This window comes from Podarcis muralis, chromosome 17 (genome assembly GCF_964188315.1).
Source record: "Podarcis muralis chromosome 17, rPodMur119.hap1.1, whole genome shotgun sequence".
Lineage (NCBI taxonomy): Eukaryota > Metazoa > Chordata > Lepidosauria > Squamata > Lacertidae > Podarcis > Podarcis muralis.
Genome location: NC_135671.1, coordinates 37,294,093 through 37,311,728, shown reverse-complemented (window position 1 = coordinate 37,311,728; position 17,636 = coordinate 37,294,093). Strand labels below are relative to the sequence as shown.

General features: G+C 40.9%; 1 protein-coding gene across 18 annotated transcripts in view; it reads left to right on the top strand.

Moving 5' to 3' along the window:
- Positions 1 to 17,636, top strand: part of WNK3 (WNK lysine deficient protein kinase 3) — an 86,903-nt gene that overhangs the window by 11,558 nt on the left and 57,709 nt on the right. For all 18 annotated transcript variants that reach the window (XM_077921639.1, XM_077921637.1, XM_077921648.1 and 15 more), the window contains one exon: positions 1,366 to 2,018. In XM_077921639.1, the coding sequence (XP_077777765.1) occupies positions 1,497 to 2,018 (522 nt within the window). In that variant the 5' untranslated portion in view covers positions 1,366 to 1,496. The remainder of the gene's footprint in view (positions 1 to 1,365; positions 2,019 to 17,636) is intronic.

The following is a 17,636-nucleotide window of genomic DNA, read 5'->3' as shown; positions in this document are numbered from 1 at the left end:
CTGCTGAATGAACCACGAGGTTTCAGCCAGCTCTGTTTAAAATGAATACATTGTCTTCCCTACTTCCCCAAGATTAAACTTTGATAAAACAGCATGGTTGGACCGAATTATTTCAGAAACAAATTATATATTTAAAAGCCTTTGATGAGCTGGTTACAAAGTAAGGTGAAGGGAAGCCAAATAGATGTGCCTTTGTTGCAGTACAGTACATATTTGTAAATAAACTTGGCACATGACTGCAAGTATCTAGAGGGTTTTAAAGGGAGTCCATTAACTCATCCATTTGCTTGAAGCTTTGTTGTTGTTGTATGCTAGCTGATTAAATGCATTTCCATTGAACAATTGATTTTTTTTCTTTTTTACATTTGAAAGCTGTTAAAAAAAGCCTCAAAACCGCATTCAAAATCCCAAGCACTGTGGCCACAGTGCTACCTTCATAATACAACATGCTAGCAGGAAATACCAGTTTATCCGGACTTAATTATTAAGCATCCACAATGCACATTCATAACATGAGAATAGAAGTACTTCTTTCAGTTAATTTATAAGGAGCAATTGTGGTAAGGGCAGGACATAAGGGGAGTGGTGTCTAAGAAAAGCTGTTAGCTGCTTTCTGTTGTTCTGAGGCAGCATATGTCAATTTAGATACATACACTGCCTCAGATAAATGGCAGTACAGTATTAGGATTTTTGATCAACATTCTGGGGGTTCTGTTCCTTGCTCCCTTGTATGACCCAGTGGAAGCAATATGATTCCTGTGTGTGTATGTACATACTTCCTAATTTCTTTCTGTTTGAAAGTTTTTTGCATGGAGGTAGGCTTGAAAAAATGTTTTTATATAGTCCCCGGTGTGAGGCCACAATATTCACTGGCCTTTCTAAGCATCCAACAAGAATTGGAATTTTGATATTTGTTTAGGTGAATGCAGTACTTCATAATACAAATAATAAAGTGAGAGATGACCAACAGGAAAGGTGTATTTGAGAATGTTAGCATTAGTTCGGCTTTGGCAACTGGGTGAACTAATTTACAATAGTTGAGTAGGAGGGGAGGGGAGATACCTAGGTCAGCAAGTTCTTTTGGTACGTCAAACAATCAGTGCTTTTGTATACAGTATACTTGATGTAACAGAATATATTGAAGCCATTATTGTGTATGATTTGATCTATATTGCATGTAACTCTCATTGAGTTTAAAGCAATAATAAAGTTTCAGCAAAAAAGAGGAAGAGCAAACAGGTTTGTGTTGTTGGGATTAAGGAAGACCAGATTAATTAAGTGAAAGCTGCATTGGCTGGTGGCTGGCTGCTTCGTATTTCACTTTCTAAAATGATCCTGTTTTCCCTCCCCTCCTTCTTGTTACAGGTTGCCATGGGAATCTTATGATAATCTGAGAGGAAATAAGTCCTGGTAACATTGCTGTTACTCATGATGTGCCTGAAGTGAAGAGGAAGGGAAACACTTAACATATCGAAGTGCCAAGGCTCTGCTGTGTCATGGCTACGGACTCTGGTGAATCAGCCAGCACAGAGGAATCAGAGAAACCTGATGGAGTCTCTTTGGAAGGTAGGGACTCCTCTGCTGTTGCCCCTTTGACCATGGAGACCAGGACCAAGGAGGATGTCAACACACCTGCCTCTGGGGCAATTACAGAGAGGAAAAGGTTTTTCCGAAAGAGTGTGGAGATAATGGAGGATGAAAAGGCCTTGGAACCCACTCCAAAGGATGAACAGGAGCAGTTTGTGGTGGGTGACCAGAGGGTGGCTCATCTTTCTTCCAGCGGTCTGGTGGCAGGCCAGGAGGCCAGATGTGAGCATGGCTCGAAGGTGAATTTGGAAGCTTCAAAGGAAAGAACCAAGAAAGAAATAGAAGAGGAGGCCGAGATGAAGGCTGTGGCTACATCGCCTGGAGGAAGGTTTCTGAAATTTGACATTGAGCTGGGGAGAGGGGCCTTCAAAACAGTGTTCAAGGGCCTGGATACAGAAACCTGGGTAGAAGTCGCTTGGTGTGAATTGCAGGTTAGTGTAGATGAGTTCCATCAGTCATTCATGTGTCTGTCTGGTTTCAGAAGGGCTAACTTTGTCCAGCTTTTGAGAGGTACATTTTGGGATATCCAGAAACCTACATGACTAAAGTGGTCATACTGCAGAGGCTTCTAATGCAGAAACTAGCAACTTGTATGGAATCTTGAGAAACCTGGCTTGCATTTTTTAAAAGAACAAGTTACTAGTCTTCATTGTTACAGATAAAAATATACAGTGGTACCTCGGGTTACATATGCTTCAGGTTACAGACGTTTCAGGTTACAGACTCCACTAACCCAGAAATAGTACCTCGGGTTAAGAACTTTGCTTCAGGATGAGAACAGAAATCATGCTCCGGCAGCGTGGCGGCAGCAGCAGCAGCAGGAGGCCCCATTAGCTAAAGTGGTGCTTCAGGTTAAGAACAGTTTCAGGTTAAGAACGGACCTCCGGAACAAATTAAGTACTTAACCCGAGGTACCACTGTATTGCTATTTCTGCTAAATTCTTAGAAGCCAGAGATAATCTGCAATTGTTGGGCCACAGGTCTTTCCACTACTTCTGCCTCCTGCACTTTCATTGCCACTTCTGAAGTGTTAACAATTTTGACACCTTTTACTCAGTTCATGTCATAAACTGGGAAAACATCCAATCATGCAGTGCTTGCCCCCCCCCCCCAATAAATAAACTGCACCAAATAAAGTACACATGTTAAGTAAATTTATGCAAATTGTCAACAGAACTGGGATTTGTTGTGGCTTCAGTACATTTTTTAAAGCACTGAATTTCAGCACCCCTTGGCTACATTCCTTGCCTATGATAGGATCTCACCTGAGTTGGTATTACTTCATACAGACTTTTATAATGTATAATATTGAGAGTATCTCAAATAGCAAGGAATTTCTTTTTTTCACCAGTTCACAAACCAACTGACTAATCAATATTTATTTATAAGTAAGCACGGGAAATAATTGCTTATAAATACATGGTTTACATACGGTTTCTGAGTTGTTTCCTAAGCAGACACTATTAATAGGTGGTTTCCTCTAATTTAGGAGTTGAAGTATCATGTACCTTCAGACTATTATCTTAGTGGGATGTTCTCCCAGTGATGGAAGTGTATGTTGAAATGTGGCCATAAAGTTGGAGTATACACTAATTGCTCAGAAAAGTGCTTGCCTCAATTTCCATTCTCAACTAGACATTGCCTACATTTCTTTCCCTCCCCCCCCCCCTCTTTGCTTTTGCCTTCTATCCATCTCTTGGTTCCATAGCTTCTGTCCTTTGCTATATCTTGACCCTTACTTTAGGCTCCTGCCTCCTCCTCCACTTCTGTTCTGTCCTATTCAGATAGAACTTGTCCCTAGGATTATTTTAGGAAAAGGCCTCATCAAAATGTTGGCATCATGTGTATGGAAACATTGCTGAGGGATGGATGAATAATGATGCAGAAGTAGCCAAATTGGTGTGCTCTAGATGTTGTTGGACTACAACTCCTATCATTTCCAACCATTAGCTGTGCTGCCTGAGGCAGATGGGAGCTGAAGTCCATTAACATAAGGGGAGCACTCTTAGCTACCTCTGGGTTCTTTAAAAATTTGCTTCTTCTTCTCCAGGTCTAGTGTTGTCACTCACTTCTCTTTACAGCCAGTAGTTCTGCTGATGTTGCTCATGCCCATGTGTCCACATTCATTCTTAAGTCTTTGCTTCCTTCCAGGTCTGTTAAGCACCACCACTTTTGCCCCTTGGTTGCTATGCTTGCCAACAGGATAGAGCTGCAAGTGGGCCGTGGTGTTATGGCTGGTGTGAGTGTCACAAGATGCTTTTTTTCCAAATGCAGGTGAAACATTTTGTGTGCAGTTCATTTGTAGTGCTCTTTGCCAAGTTTCAGACAATATTCCTGCCACAGGATGACCAGTTTTTACAAAGGGAAAGGTTCCTGTAACCATGGGCGTAGCCAGGATTTATGGGGGGGGGGGGCAGGACACCCATCTGCCATCATCCTCTGTCTGGCTCTGTCTAGCAGATTCAGAATGAAATGTCTCAACAACAGTTCTTTAAAATTACTTTAAATTACACCCCCCTCTGACCATAACAACAACAAACGTAAGCTATGAACTCTGCACCGATCTGAATTCTGAACTTGAATAAACTGAACTATATCATTGACAAAGCCTGAGGGCTTTCTGCCGTATAAATAGCCTGTGAGAAACTTCCATTTGTTTCTACACAGGCCCTGCAGGTGCTTGCTTTCAGGAGAAAATGCTGGAAACTATGAGAAGCTTCCAGAACCAAACTACCTGTGATGTGACTGGTCAGTTGGCAGAAGCCACGCCTATCGCTCAGTTGGATTGCCAGTTGCGTCGCTAGAAAGCGCCACAACATACACCATCCAAATGACCGCCCCGAGAATTTCAATTTCAAATATTCTGATTATTTCTACATTTACTAAAGTATTTTTATTTATTCACTTGACGGGGGGTGCAGCCTGTAACTTTAATAGTTGTGTGTAAAAGGTGGCATTTTGGAAGGAGCAGGGATGACAAAAAACTCAAAACAATGAAAGATGCAGAAATTCTATTCTTTACATCTTGCCACTGTACTCACTTATGCCAGCAAAGCATTCTGGAGGTGGCAGCAAACAAGACACAAGTAGACTTTGGGGTGAGGATATTAAAAAGGGATTAGACAAATTCCTGGTGAATGGGCCTATCAGAGGCTATTAGCCATTATAGCTTAAAGGAACTTCCAGGTTCAAAAACCTGTTGCTGAAGGAAAGTGGGAGAGCTGTTGCCTGCTAGCAAATTTCTTGGAAACAGATACTTGGCTACTCTGGGAAACAGGCTGCTTGACTAGGTGGGCCCTAATCCTGATCCAGCAGGACTCTTAAAATGTTTGGCATCTCTGTTGTCAAAGGTAGTTTATTTACTTGTTCTGTAATAATAAACTGGATGTGGGGTTGGACCAGATGAAGAAGAGTTTGTTTGGATTTGATATCCCGCCTTTCACTCCCCTTCAGGAGTCTCAAAGCGGCTCACATTCTCCTTTCCCTTCCTCCCCCACAACAAACACTCTGTGAGGTGAGTGGGGCTGAGAGACTTCAGAGAAGTGTGACTGGCCCAAGGTCACCCAGCAGCTGCATGTGGAGGAGCGGGGAATCGAACCCAGTTCCCCAGATTACGAGACTACCGCTCTTAACCACTACACCACACTGGCTCTCATGAACCTCGGGGTCCCTTCCAACTTTCCAACTCTCTGATTCTATTGTGCCCCCATAGTTGTCCTGCTTTGGAACAGATAGACTGTAATAGAGGACTAAGCATATTATGTGAATAGCAGGTGAATGCATTAGAAAGACCATTCAGAGGGAAAGCACCATTTTAAAGCAAGCCAGGTCATTGCTTGCATTTTCTTTGTAATGGAAAATTGATTTGAGTAGCTATGATTCAAAAAACAGTGTGTGGTTGTTCCCTCACCCGCCCCCATATACCCATCAGTGGGTGGTGGAATAACTACTGAATGCCTAATAATTGGTTTAATCTCCTCCACAGCTAGTTTAGCCTAAGCTCATCAGAATTTTCCATGCCATCTATCTAAACAGCTCCTCTGCAGTGCTGGCTGAGTTTAAAGCAAAGCTTATGCTGTGCCATATTTGTAGCCTTATCAGTTACAACACGCATTGATCCAGCACCGCAATCTATATTCTTTCCTCCAGCATTGTCCTGAGCACATTAAAAGAGTAATTTAGCAGGGCTGTTTGTTTGGGTACAATATCAAAACAATAAATACGATATGTGAGAATTTCAGTTGGTATGTTTGTTACTTAGACCTACTTTTAAATATATTTATTTCAAAGTAAGCCCTATTGGAAGCATCAGAATTAAACTTGTTGTGTTTATGAAAAATGTTACTAGCTATATTTTTAACTCATCAATTACTGAATGAAAGTAATTTCTAGTCCTCAAGCTTAAGGAATGTGTTTGACCCCAGATCTTGGTCGTGAATCAACTCCAAGTATTGTTGGTCTACAAAGTTTATATAGGCGCTTTTCTTAAAATATAGATGAAGGCATTTTAGCTCTGAACTCTTGCTGTGGTAGCAGATTCCATAGCTGGCCACCTCTCTGTGAAGAATGCTTTTGCTATCCCTGCCCAAATTGTTTGAGGGTAGAACATTGTCAGGAGACCTGGGTTTTATTCTTGGACTTTCTATTACTTTGCTGTGTGACTGGAATGTATCCTTTTTCTGTGCCCCATCAATAAAAAGTGGATGACATATTTGCAAGAAGATGTAAGGCTTCTTGAAAATTGCAGTATGAGAAGTGCTGCATAACCTTTAGTCAAATCTTTTGGTACTTGTGATCATTCTGGGGCTTAGAGATGATTAATGCTAGACTGCATCTGCTCAGCTTTTGCTGGGGTTGCTTTAACTTTATCAGCCGTAATAACTCATTGCCCACTTTACAGTCAGAATCTATTTTAAATCCATTTCAAAGTTTGCCCCAGAAACTTTCCATGCTAATTCCTCTTTCCTTGTGTGCATTGCAGGTAAGGAAGTAATTAAGTCAAATATACATCCCAGCACTGACAAGATTAAAAGATGTTTTATACATGAATGTCAGACCTAGATCACTTCCAGATAGCCTGTTTATTGAGCATTTGTCCTGATTTGTTTGCACATTTTCGGGGGGAGGTTAGATGAGATGGGCTGTTTATTGAGCATTCGTTTTGAATGATTGATTTGAATAGAGGTTATATGACATTGCATCAAACAATTGCTGTCCCACACTTTTCAATGCATTTTCCCATCACTTTTTTTTAGCTGCATTGTATTTTTATATTTTATTAACAGGTAGAGTTGGTTTTTATTGGAAATAATAAACTGCTCTGTGGAGGAAGTTCCTCAATAAGCAGGATATATTAAAATAAGGTTTTTTTAAAACTCTTCCTGCCCTTTGTGATCCCAAGGACAGGTCACCATAGCAACTGTTATTTTTCATGTTCCAAAGATGCACATAACCACAGTCACTTAGAGACAACTGTGATTGAGTGGAACTTAATTTTCTGAAATATATAAATAAATTCCTGATCACTGAGTGAGTTTGTTGAGGCTGATAGGAGCTGGATGGGAATTGGGAGTCTGGAGGATCATTTAACTTACTTGGACCCTGAGATCATACTCTGAGGTCCTTCTTAGTGTGCCTTCTCCAGGAGAGGTCCAGAGGGTGGTAACATGAGAATGGGCCTTTTCTGCAGTGGCTCCTCATTTGTGGAATGCTCTCCTCAGGAAGGTTCAGTTGGTGCCTTATTATTATTATTATTATTATTATTATTATTATTATTATTAATATTATTAATATTATTATTTATAACCTGCCCATTTGGGCGGCATCCAGCAGAATATACAAAACATAATAAACCGTCAAAAGCCAATTTGCCTTAAAGATGTTTGTTCTCATGAATTTATTCATTTATAACATTTCATACCTGCCTTTCAATGATTGGCTTACGTTTTAAGCCATTATACACCTTTAAGCGCCAGGTGAAAATGTTCCTCTTCAACCAGACCTTTGGCTGATTGAGATCTGATACTCTTTTAAACGTGTTGTGGGAGGAGGGATTATTGGTTTGTTTTTGTTCTTTTTTATTATGTATTTTGCAATATACAAATTTAATAAATAATAATAATAAATAATAATAGGCTCCCCACTCCCATGCTATGCTTCCATACTTTCTAGTAGTGACCCTTTATAAAAGGTAGCCCTGCATCATTCTACATCTAAATACATTACTTGTGATTGCATGAAAAAATGTCAAATGTCACTAGTGCTATTTTTCTAGAAAAAGAGGTGCTGGAACTCCCTTGTTCTCTTACAATGCAATGGCACCCACCTGAGAGGTGCTGAAGCTGAGTTCCGTTGAGTTCCATCTCAACCCCCCCCCCCCCAGCTATCACTGTAGCAACATGATCAGGACCTGGGACCACAGCACATGGGAGGGAGAATGAATTGTGTGTTCCATCCATCCTTACTTCACACACTCCAATTAATTCATTACTTCCTGATTAATTATGTCTACCTGAAAAAGTTCAGAAGGTGGTGGTGCATAGGTGGGACTTCTCTGTGGTGGCTCCACGTTATGTCTACCTCCCTACCTTCTGCCCTATCAGTCTCAGTGAGCACTAACCTCTACTGGTTTATTTATATATGTATTTATAAATAAAAGAGTAAACACACACACACCTTTCAACAAGACGCTCAAGGCGGCTTGGTTTATGGCATTCCACAGATTTCCATCTTGATGTATAGCATCTACGTAACTGGAAGGGATTGTCTGGAGAGTTGGGGGCGTGGAGTCATCAGTAAGCTAAATGTCCTTTTCTATCAAGGAGAGCATGTTGACCTGGTGTGTAGGATCAAACATCAGTTAACAAATTGGGATTTAATCCTCTTCTTGGTGGTAGCAGACTAAGTGAGATTTAATCCAGACAAGATCGAGGTGTTTTTGGTTGATTGGACTAGTAATCCTGGGATAGTGATGCAGCTTGTTTGGGATGGGATTAGACTCACCATGAAAAATCAGGTCCACAGCCTGGGAATGCTCCTGGACCTGGCTTTGATTCAGGATGATCAGGTGGCAGAGTTTGCCCAGTTTAAGCTGATATGCCAATGGTGCCTCTTTTGTGGGAGGGAAACTTGGGGCTGTATTCATCTAACCTTTATATGAAGTAGGTGCAAGAAATTAATCGACCTAAGTTAGTCATGGTGGGTCTACTCTGAATGAAAATTTGTTGAATACAACCCCTGGGCGTGATCACTCATGCCTTATTTAAATTGACTGTCAGGAGCCATACTGTATCTCCAGAACTACAAAATCAATTTCATGCCCTCACCTCGGACACTGATTCTTGGCCAGAGGAGCAAGAACAGTGGTTGCAGATCTCAGAAGACACTGAGGTGGCAGTGAAAGGTACAGTGTACAGAATTCCTGCTGCTCCTCAGAGAAGGAAGAGACGTGTGGTGGCGGCAGGTGACTCCCCACGGAGGGGGACAGAGGCAGCAGTGTGAGGAGGAATGGCTCTCCTTGACCTGATTGTCTTCCTTTCTGAATGGCTGCCATAAGTATTGGAACTGAGTGCCAGTCCATTGGAAGAACTTCTTAGTGCTTCTTTCCAGCATGTGTGTGTCTTTTCAAAAGGAAATTACCTCCCTGTTGGTTGGAAATTAGATAAGAAAAAAAAAGTCACGTAGGAACAGCATGAAGGTTGCTCTCTCCTCTGAAAGCTTTAGTTAGCAGCAGCATTAACAGCTAAATGTGTAATTCTAGTGCAAGTTTGCAGCTGACCACTATGCTCACATTGTTTTTTGGAATCTATTTAGCATCTATTTAGGATGGAATCCTTTTCTTTCACATTTTTTTTAAAAACTGCCTTCTGCATAATGGCAGATTTAACTGTTTTTGGTCTTGCTAAACAGAAGTATCCAATATTGGTTCCTGTGTCTGGTAATTTTTATCCCCGAGTGAAGACTCGTTGAAATAGATGTGATATGGTTTTTTGTGAAAACATTAGTTTCCTGAAGCAATTCACTGTTCTGGCACTGTAAAATGAGAACTACAAAAATTCATTTTATTAGATTCTCTTCTGTTGTTGAAGACACATGCATACCTTCCAGTTACTTAGAGCTCTTTATGAACAGGAAGTTGGTTCAATAAAAGATCAGATGAATTAAAAGTGTTCTGTTTTCTACTTTGCAATTTACTTGCAATTTATGCACATTTAACTTGTTCACGTTCAGCTTTACACACTGGACAAAAATAATAATCAAAAAGAGGTGGAATGAGACTTTAGCAGTCCCATCCACCACTGAATCCAATTGGAACCCAACGTGCTTGGACTATACACAATTTTGGCTTTAGGCAATATCCCCAGAGCATAACCCCCGTGCAAGTTAAGAGTTGCTTGTATGAGAAATTGATTCAAAAAGTATTGTCTCAAAACATGGATTCAGTAAGGGTAGATCATATAATGGGTAGCAATACCAACAAGGCCATAAATTCATTATTTTACTACATTTAAAGAGATATTTGACCACATGGAATAAGGAAAGCAAACATTTAATTTTAGAAAATGAAGATGAATGTAAGACTTTACAATCATAAGAACCTTCTGCTTTTCATCAGTTGCCTATATGGCCCCCATCTTCCATCGCTTATATTTTTTAAGCCAGGCAAAATGTTTGCCCTTCTGCCCTCCAATATTAAGCAGCTATCAGATCTTCTGAGTGCCATTTAGACTATTGTTTATTTTGGCTTATTAAAAGGTAAGAGATTATGTTGGAACATCAGTCATTTTAAAAGGTAATCAACAAAAAGGAAACATAGAAACTGAACTAGTCATGGAAATTGGCTTCATAGGCAGGTGATCAGTACTTAAGTAAACAGTGGCTCTTTGTCTTTGTTCCAAAGCTGTTGGAAAAGTTTTGTCTTTGCAACTGCAAAGAGTGACTGACATTGGGATGTCTTACAAAGCATCAGACACTTATGTGGAAGGAAAAGAAAGTTTGGTGACAGAGGTCTGCTTAATTCTCAGATAAGCTGGTTAAAGCAGTAGTTATCAAGAGTAGAACAATGTATGTAGCTGCTCCCTATAGTTTTTAATATCTGTATGGATTGTAATTGCTGGCAGACATGGAGTGATTTATGGGAAGGTATTCTGTTGACCATAAGGCACGCGGGTGGAGCTGTGGGTTAAACCACAGAGCCTAAGGCTTGCTGATCAAAAGGTCAGTGGTTCGAATCCCCGCGACGGGGCAAGCTCTCATTGCTCTGTCCCTGCTCCTGCCAACCTAGCAGTTCGAAAGCGCAAAGTGCAAGTAGATAAATAGGTACCACTCTGGCGGGAAGGTAAACAGCGTTTCCATGCATTGCTCTGGTTTGCCAGAAGCGGCTTAGTCATGCTGGACACATGACCCGTACGCCGGCTCCCTCAGCCAATAAAGCGAGATGAGTGCCGCAACCCCAGAATCGTCTGCAACTGGACCTAATGGTCAGGGGTCCCTTTACCTTTACCTTTATTCTGTTGACCAGTCAGCCAATACAGCCAGGATTTGTGGTGCTATATGGTTACATGTGCAAAGCCACCCAGGGGTTTTCTGTTCTTAGCTTGGATTGCGTAGCTTTGCAGTAGAAAGGCTGGGCTTGATGACATAAGCCAAAACTGGCTGGCTATGTTGTAGTTTCTGTACTATTTCTTGGGGCCAGCCTCTAAGAGATGATGATGTAGGAAAGAAATTGAAAGATCTGGACTGACTTCCCACTTTCTGCAGAAATCTATATTGTTGTTGTTGTTGTTGTTTAGTCGTTTAGTCGTGTCCGCCTCTTGGTGACCCCATGGACCAGAGCACGCCAGGCACCTCTGTCCTCCACTACCTCCCGCAGTTTGGTCAAACTCATGCTGGTAACCTCGAAAACACTATCCAACCATCTCGTCCTCTGTCGCCCCCTTCTCCTTGTGCCCTCCATCTTTCCCAGCATCAGTGTCTTCTCCAGGGAGTCTTCTCTTCTCAATCTATATTAGCATGGTTCTTTAACCATTTGCAGCCCTTCGTTTCAACTATCTGCAAAAATTGGAGGGGAAAATTCTGTAAAACTCTTGTGAAGCTTTGTTCTGCATACTGGGGTTAGTGAGTGCTGAAAGTATATATGATTGTTTTTAGTTTCTAATGGTTAGAACCATCATGTTAATTGCACATGCTGTGTAAATGCAAACACTGGTCCATGTTCCAAAGAGGTTGTAGCTCAGTGGGCTTATATAAGTGAACGAGAGACTGTTTTTGCTAAGTAAGCATATGTTTCTTTTATTGTAATAAAAGATGACCCTGGACAGCTAAACTTCAGAAGAGACTTTGGGCTTAAAACCTACTGTAAAAAAATGACAATTGCATAAGTTAAGAAAGGGAAGCGTAAGACCATTACATAATTTAATAGATTTTGCATAAAACTGTCTCTAAATGGTATGAACAGATAATTTGCCATTGTAACTTGTCACCTTTTTAAAAAGAACAACAAAACAAACAAAGGCTTTAAAATCTATCCTGTTGTTAGGGAGGGAAAGAAATTAGCATATTATATAGTTCAGTGAAGCAGAAAAGTTTCCGGTTCCAGTGCCTGTTTTGCTAATGGCTTGATTTCTTGGTGGGCCAATTAACCATTTTTATGTTTATGGATGGATAAACCTGCTTAACTGCTTACTTGGAGTGCATTAGTGAGGATATTTAGCTTATAGTGAGTAGTTTCAACAAGGCACTTTGTTGCATGACATCCACTAGCATATACACCTTTCTGTAACTGAGGACATTATAGTAAGTCCAACCATCTTAAGCATAAAACATCCCCAGCTGATGCCTGCCTTAATTTCTGAGGTAGGAGACAGCATATCTTCTTTCTGTACCTCATGCCACAGGATAACTGCTCTTCAATTTGGCAAGCTGTTTCTAATATGTAACTTTATTCTACTTTACAGTAGGTTATTTCTTGTCCTGTCTTCTGGGCAGGATGAAGAATCCCCTGTTTTTCATTTTTTGAGATACATTTGTAAAACTCTCATATTAGCTCCCCGCCTCCTTTTCTTGAGGCCGTATATAATTAGCTGTTTCAAACTTTCTTCATGCTGTGTGCTTTCTAACCTAAACTTACTGTTTTCTAAATTATTTCCAGCTTAATGTTTCATGGAACAGAAATGCCCAGAACTGATCATAGCACTGCATGTGAGGTCTTGCTAGTGCTCAGTGGAATGCTATGTTCTACCTCCTCAGTTGGAGGCAGTATGCTCCTGAAGGCCAGTTGCTGGGAATCACAACTGGGGAATGCTATCGTGCTCAGGTCTTTCTTACAGGCTTTCCTTTGGCATCTGGTCGGTCACTGAAAACAGAATCCTGAACTAGACAGATGTTCCATTGGCCTGATCCAGCAGGCTGTTCTTATGTACTTTTCCTGAGTCTTCCAAATGATAGCCCAGATTTAACATTCTCTACCACTAGCACAAGGGCTGTTGTGCTAGCATAAGGGTGAGAATCATGGTTTGGCAAAATGAAATCCATCACAACTATTACACTAGCAGAAGTTGGTGAAAGTGGTTGTGCAACAGGAAGTATTTGTGCTATAGCCATCTGTTGTGCAACCAGTCACAAGAACCATGCTGGCTTCCTGCACCTTCCCATTTATTTTTTTATTTATTTTATTTATTTGACTTCTTAGTCGCTTGTCACCTAGCAGGTCTCCAAGGGACTCGTACAGAAGAACATAAACACAGGCACACTATAAAATAGAACCATTCTGCTAATGCAACAGGGCTAAGGGACTTTCAGTTAGCACCACATTGAACTTAGTTGATGGTTCTGCTGATCCCATAGCCAAAAATGGCATTTGTCTTTTGCATCCTAATTTTTGACTTATGGCTCAGTGGTTATTCTGGATAATCAGCTAACTGTTTAACCAGGAACTGATTTGTTGACAGTCAGCAATTGACCAATTAACAAAAGGTTCCATTTGAAACAAAGCTTGCTTGTTGTAAATTAACCTAGCGTGAATTTGGAGTGCAGTTCTAGGTGGGGCCTTTGATGCCAGTTCAGTTTGTGTGAACCAATGGGAAAAGGATGGTGTCCGATTCCTGAATGCTATTCAGAACTCATTATTGTCAATGGAAAATAAATGGCAAGTACAAATATATTCTTTCTCCTCCCCAAGCTAAATGTGTGTGTGTGAGTGTGGAAAATAATTTCTGGGTGCACTACATATGTCATGAGTTCAAGTTTCTGTGTCAACAGTATTTCTTTATGGAATTTTAGGGGGGATGCTGAAAGTCATCTAGTCCAACCCCACAAAGAATGCAGGAATCTCAACCAAAGCATCCCTAGCAGATGGCCAGCCAACCTCTGCTTTAAAACATACAAGGAAAGAGTCTACCACTTTCTGAGAGAGTCCGTTCCACTGTCCAACAGCTCTTACTGCAAACTGTTAAGTTGCATGACTTAATTGGTTGCATTAAGTCAATAACATCAAAAACAATTACTCTATAATCAGTTGCATTTCAGCCAGCCTGAAGCAAACAATAAAATGTTTGCAGCTTTGCAAAATCACCCATCATCATTAATTTTGCAAATTGTCGCTTGCTGATCACTTGAATGTAGGCACATAAAACAATTGAGTTGTTCGGAGGTCCTTGATTTGTCATTCCTGTAGAACTGTGTTGAGCGAAGTGGCTGTTCAGAGCCCCATCAGATGTGAAGAGGCCAGCAGTGCCCACTTCTCCTTGGGCTGTTGGGGGTGGAGGGAAGACTGCATCCTCTTGGCATCTGTCCCTTTCATTATTGCTCCTTCCCTTTCTCATTGTGTTTCCTGGCTTTGCTGCATGTATGTGCTGCCAAATTTATGCTAACTGAGCATCAGCCAAAGGAATTAAAGGGGATTGTTAACTCACAATCACTCATTTGCTGTCATGTCGAGTAGGGCTGATGCATTTTGTGGTATTTTATTTGTAAAAAGAGAGTTCTCTTAAAAGTAAGTGTGTGTGTGTGTGTGTGTGTGTGTGTGTGTGTGTGTGGTACATGCCTGTCCTCTTTGCCTGAATGTTTGGTTTGGGTTTAAGGCAAGTTGGAAGTTTTGGTAGCAGGAAAAAGGAAATAATTTGCCTATGTATAACTTAGGTCAGCATTCATAACTGTTTTATTTTGATTCAATACTTAGACCATAAAGGCAGAAGTAGGTTGAAACCTAGCCCAAGGCACATCTTACACTTTTACCCTCCTCTTAAACACAGAATCCTCTGTTGAGTTAGTGTTTTGTTCTGTTGAGCTGAGTTTGCTGCATTTGTCCTTGAAGGAGGTTAGAGATCATCAGAAGCCTGGTACTGATATAAAGTGTTCTGGACTCAGCAAGTATTAAAATCATTTATTTTGACTTCCAGATGAGTGGCATCACTTGTTTGTTAAATCACATACCTTATTTCCTGCTGTTATTGAAGATGTTAACACCCACTACTCCTATTAAGATGAAAATTATTAGTAGTCCTTGCAACTACTACAACTTGAAATATTGACTTCATTCTTTGTGGTCCCACACTTCTTCTTCTTGTTACATTTATATCCCACCTTTCCTCCAAGGAATTTAAGGTGGCATATGTGTCTCTCCCCATCTCCATTTTATCTTTACATCAAAACCCTGTGAAGTCGGTTAGGCTTAGAGACAGTGACTGGCCCACAGTGACTGGTCCAAGGTCACCCAGTGAATTGCACAGCTAAATGGGGATTTGAACCCTGATCTCCAAGGTCCTAGTCCAGCATTCTACCTACAAAACCACTAGAGCTTTCTAGTTTCAGGACTGGTATTCTCACTCCTTCTCATTCCAGGACTGGTATTCTCATTCCTTCCCCTGTAGGGGTTCTACACTTGGTGCATGCTTTAGGATGGTGCCTCAAAGGATGAGTTGAGACGGATTGAGTGCCTTCCTACTCTGACCTCTTCTAACTACCATCTTAGCTGCAGCTATAGGATATCTAAAGGAAAGACTCACTCTAAGGTTCTGTCGGAGAGCCTTTCCTCTACCTCCTGTCAGTAGTTGACATCTGGCAGGCACTGGACAGAATGTGAGGACACATGCACTTTGTTGTATGCCCTGCTTTTGAAAAAAGTGTTCCACCTTTTACAATTAATAAAAAAATGCTACATTAAAAGTATATCTATTTTAACAGAAAAAAACATTACAAGTGTTAAAAATTAAAAATAAAAAGGACTTCATCCGGTAGCAAAATATAAATGGTGCAAAAAGCTGGTGAGAGGTATAGGAGAGTCTATAAGGTCACACCTCCCTTCCCCTCTCCCCCCATAGTTCATCCACCAAAATGACCGGCAACCTCTGTGTTAGAACAAAGCAGGACTGAAATAGACCTAGATAGTCTCATCCAGGAAACTGATTGCACAGCAACCTACCACTCAAGCACTTGGGATAGGAAGGGAGTATTTGCAACTAGGTCTAGAGGGAAATTTTTCAGGATGAGTTGCAAAACTTCCTCATTTAGGGTGGTTGGAGAAGCCCTTCTTTGAAGGAAGTGTTGGTCCAATCTCTTCCTGGCTTGATATTATGAGCCAAGAAAAGCAAAGGGTTAAGTATATAGGTTGTATGTCCAAGGACTCTGTCCAGCAGCTGAAATTCATCCAATGAAACAAGCTTACATGTGCTCTAGTTACCTTCCCTGGTGACCAAGTCAAGGCAAATGTGAATGGTTTCTATTCTCAAAGTGGTGGTGGTGATGATGATGATAATAATTTATATACCTCCCTTTATCAAAAGATCCCAGGATGGTGCACATTACCAGAAATGCAATACAAAACATCAACGATAAAAACATAATAAAAACATAGTAAAAAATATACAGACAGCTTAATTGTAAAACAATCATATTAATAACACTCCTCTTTCCCTATACTTTTACAGGCCATAGATCATTTAATAGCCATAGGCCTGGGTAAAGAGAAATGCTTTTTCCTGGTGTCTAAAGACATATAATGATGGCATCAGGGGAGTCTTTCTGGGGAGAGCATTCCACAATCGGAGCCATCACAGAAAAGGCCCATTCTTTTGTTGCTACCCCCCAAAATTGGAGGGGGGGGGAGCTAGAGAAGGGCCTCATATGACAGGCACCACAATGTGTCAGAATGAGCCTCTTGAGGATTTCTTCACATCTCCCTGGCCAAGCTGGAGAAGGCCTTAGGCCACCAGAAGGACCTCCACTGGATGACACTGTGAGGATGCAGCAGTGTTGGAGAAATAATGTTTCTTTGCCATCACTGCCACTATTGAGTAAACCAAAGAAGGAGCTTTTACCTGAAATCGCGCAGACTTGCGGGGAGTCTTCTGCCATGTTCATTCAAATCAGCTTCCAAGCTGCGTCATAGCCTTCAGTTTTTTAGTATATCAGGGAGCCAGTCTGGTCCTGCTTAGTATATATAATCTGCAAGTGCGTAAAAACCAAAGGCATCTGGGAAAACTTTCTTTAATGTTTTTCTTACTTTAATGCTCCCCACGAAACAAATTTCTAGAAGCTTAGAATTTCTAGAAGCAGCACTTTTCATTCTTTTTGCTGACTATGGCTATATCCATTCATTGGGCAGTATCCAACGAAATACTGTAGGACTTCTAGTGGTGCATTTTAAGTTCCCCCTTCCTCTCCTCTTCCCATGCACTCCCTAAACCTGTTCTAGATTTCCTCACACGATCCAGAACAGAGGAAGGGGAGGGCATAGGTGTATGTGTGTAGGGGGAGAGGGGAGGGGAGGAGATTCCCTTCTGTTTCACAATGGGAAGACCTTCTGTTAGTTGAAGTGCTTTGTTGGATATCACCCATTGCTTTTAATGTTTTAATGTATTTTAATCTTGTTTTTAAGTTCTATTAATTCAACTTGTTTTTATTATTGGTTGTTAGCCACCCTGAGCCTGGCCTTGGCTGGGGAGGGCGGGGTATAAATAAAATGTATTATTATTATTATTATTATTATTATTATTATTATTACTCATGTTTGGTGTCTCTCTCACTGTGTGTATAAAACAGCAGTGTGACCC